The 2,065-nt window shown below is 46.6% G+C and overlaps 1 protein-coding gene across 1 annotated transcript in view; it reads right to left on the bottom strand.

Annotated features, from left to right (window-relative positions):
* Positions 1 to 1,762, bottom strand: part of ACTL8 (actin-like 8) — a 3,275-nt gene extending 1,513 nt beyond the window's left edge. Inside the window, exon 1 of the mRNA XM_006866337.1 lies at positions 1,415 to 1,762. Coding sequence (XP_006866399.1) covers positions 1,415 to 1,762 — 348 coding nt within the window. The remainder of the gene's footprint in view (positions 1 to 1,414) is intronic.
* Positions 1,763 to 2,065: the final 303 nt, after the last annotated feature.

The following is a 2,065-nucleotide window of genomic DNA, read 5'->3' on the forward strand; positions in this document are numbered from 1 at the left end:
TGTATAGGGTTTCTAAAGAGGGACTGATAGGGTTTGAACTGCCAACCTTGTGGTTAACAGTCCAGTGCTACTGTTACGTACCACTGAGTCAGTTCCGACTCATAGTGACCCTGTATAGGGTTTCCAAAGAGGGACTGATAGGTCTGAACTGCCAACCAGTGCTTATCCTACAGCACCATATCAGGCCCCTACTGCCTGTAAGGGGAGACTTTATTATTATTATTCAATAACTTTCCAAACTTCAAGGCAAAAGTGGAATTCCAATATTTAGAGTTTGGTAAAATTCCTGGATGGCTTCTCCCCGTGCCCATCACTCCCAGGATCTTTACCCATTGCTCATGAGTAGATTCTAACCCATGTATGACAGAGGAGAGCTGCACCGTAGGCTTGTCTTTGGCTGTAATCCTTTTAGAAGCTGATTGCCAGGCCTTTTTTCTGCAGTGCAACTGGATGGGTTTCAGTCACCAGCCTTTCAGGTTAGTTGTTGTTGCTGTTGTTAGGCACTGTTGAGTCAGTTCTGACTCAGAGTGACCCTAGTACAACAGAACAAAACACAGCTGGAGTCGTAAGGTAATCATGGCAATGCGTAAAGGACGGGCATGACTATGTTCCAATAAAACTTTATTTATAAAAAAAGGTGATGGGCCAGATTTGGCGCAAAGGCCACAGTTGGCTAACTCTGGATTTAGATTGAGTAAAACGCAAACATTCCTCCAAGCCCACCAGGCCTGTGCAGTCTAGTCTCTGCCAATATCTCCATCCTACTGTCTCCTTCCACCGATCTCCCCCTTGCTGGGCTCCAGACTCACTGGCTGAAGCCCCTTCCTCAGAGAAGTCCCAATTGACAAACTCATATTATTTTGTTTCTTGTACTGATCACTAACTGAAATTTGATTCTGCTGGCTTATTCACGATCTGAGTCTTCCCCGCAGAATGTAAGTTCTGTGAAGGTGAACATTAGGGGCTTCCACAAATGAATACCCAGAATCTCCTCTCTTGTGCCCTGCCCACAGAGTATTTTCATTGCTGTATTTCCATCTGCAGAAGGGACCCCTACAGACTCTTCTTGCCTAGCACTGTGCTGGCCACACACTAACCAAAAACTGGTTGTCAAGTTGATTCTATAGAGTAGAACTACTCCACAGGGTTTTCTTGGCTGTAATCTTACAGAAGCAAAGCATAAGGACTTTCTGTTGTAGTACTACTGGGTGGTTTGAACGACCAACCTTTAGGTTAGCAGTTGACCACACAACACTTGGGAGACCTGGGCACACACGACATACCTAGTAAACATTGTTTGGACAGATGCTTTAAGAAGCAGAGTTCCTGATGCCCGTCATGTCTGGACACAATGTCCCCTGCTCATTCAGCCTCCTCCCCAGCCCCAACAAGGTCAGCCCAGAGAAGGACTTACCTCCAGGGTCTTCTGTCGATCTGACGACTCCATTTGTGGGCTCTCTGTCATCATCACTGAGCAGTCCTTTTGATCTTGTCTGAATTTCTCCAAGATAATCGACCAGATGTATTCCACGCCTTCCCAGTTGAGCACGCGGCCACGTTCTATGGGGTAGCTATAAGTATCAGGATGGTTGAAGTCTATGCCCAGATCCACACGTCTCCGAGCATAACTGGGGCCAGGGTTCTCCCGGCATGGTATATAGTTCACAATGCTCGGAAAAACCATCTGGGGTGTATTATAACCAGATAGACCGGCCTTCAGGTAGCCAGACCCATGGTCGATGATAATGGTTTTTGCATCCATGATAGAATAGATGAGAAGTCTTCTGGACGTGAGTCCCTGAGAATGTCCAGCACACTAGCGCCACCTATGGAAGAACAAGGTCACTGTTATTGATGAACCCTTTCTAGACCACCATATGGGTTGCTTCCCATTCCCATACTCAAAGTCAGACCTCAGTTTCTCTCTGAGGCTTGCGTGTTCCCCATTCCACAAAGCACAAAAATCACTGCTCAATTTGTACCTGGCAGGTCCTTCCATCCCAAGCTCCTGATCATCCTAGTAGGTAGGCCTTATCTGGAAGTCCTACCAATCCACTTCTTTGCA

This window comes from Chrysochloris asiatica, unplaced genomic scaffold (assembly GCF_000296735.1).
Source record: "Chrysochloris asiatica unplaced genomic scaffold, ChrAsi1.0 scaffold00090, whole genome shotgun sequence".
Taxonomy (NCBI): domain Eukaryota; kingdom Metazoa; phylum Chordata; class Mammalia; order Afrosoricida; family Chrysochloridae; genus Chrysochloris; species Chrysochloris asiatica.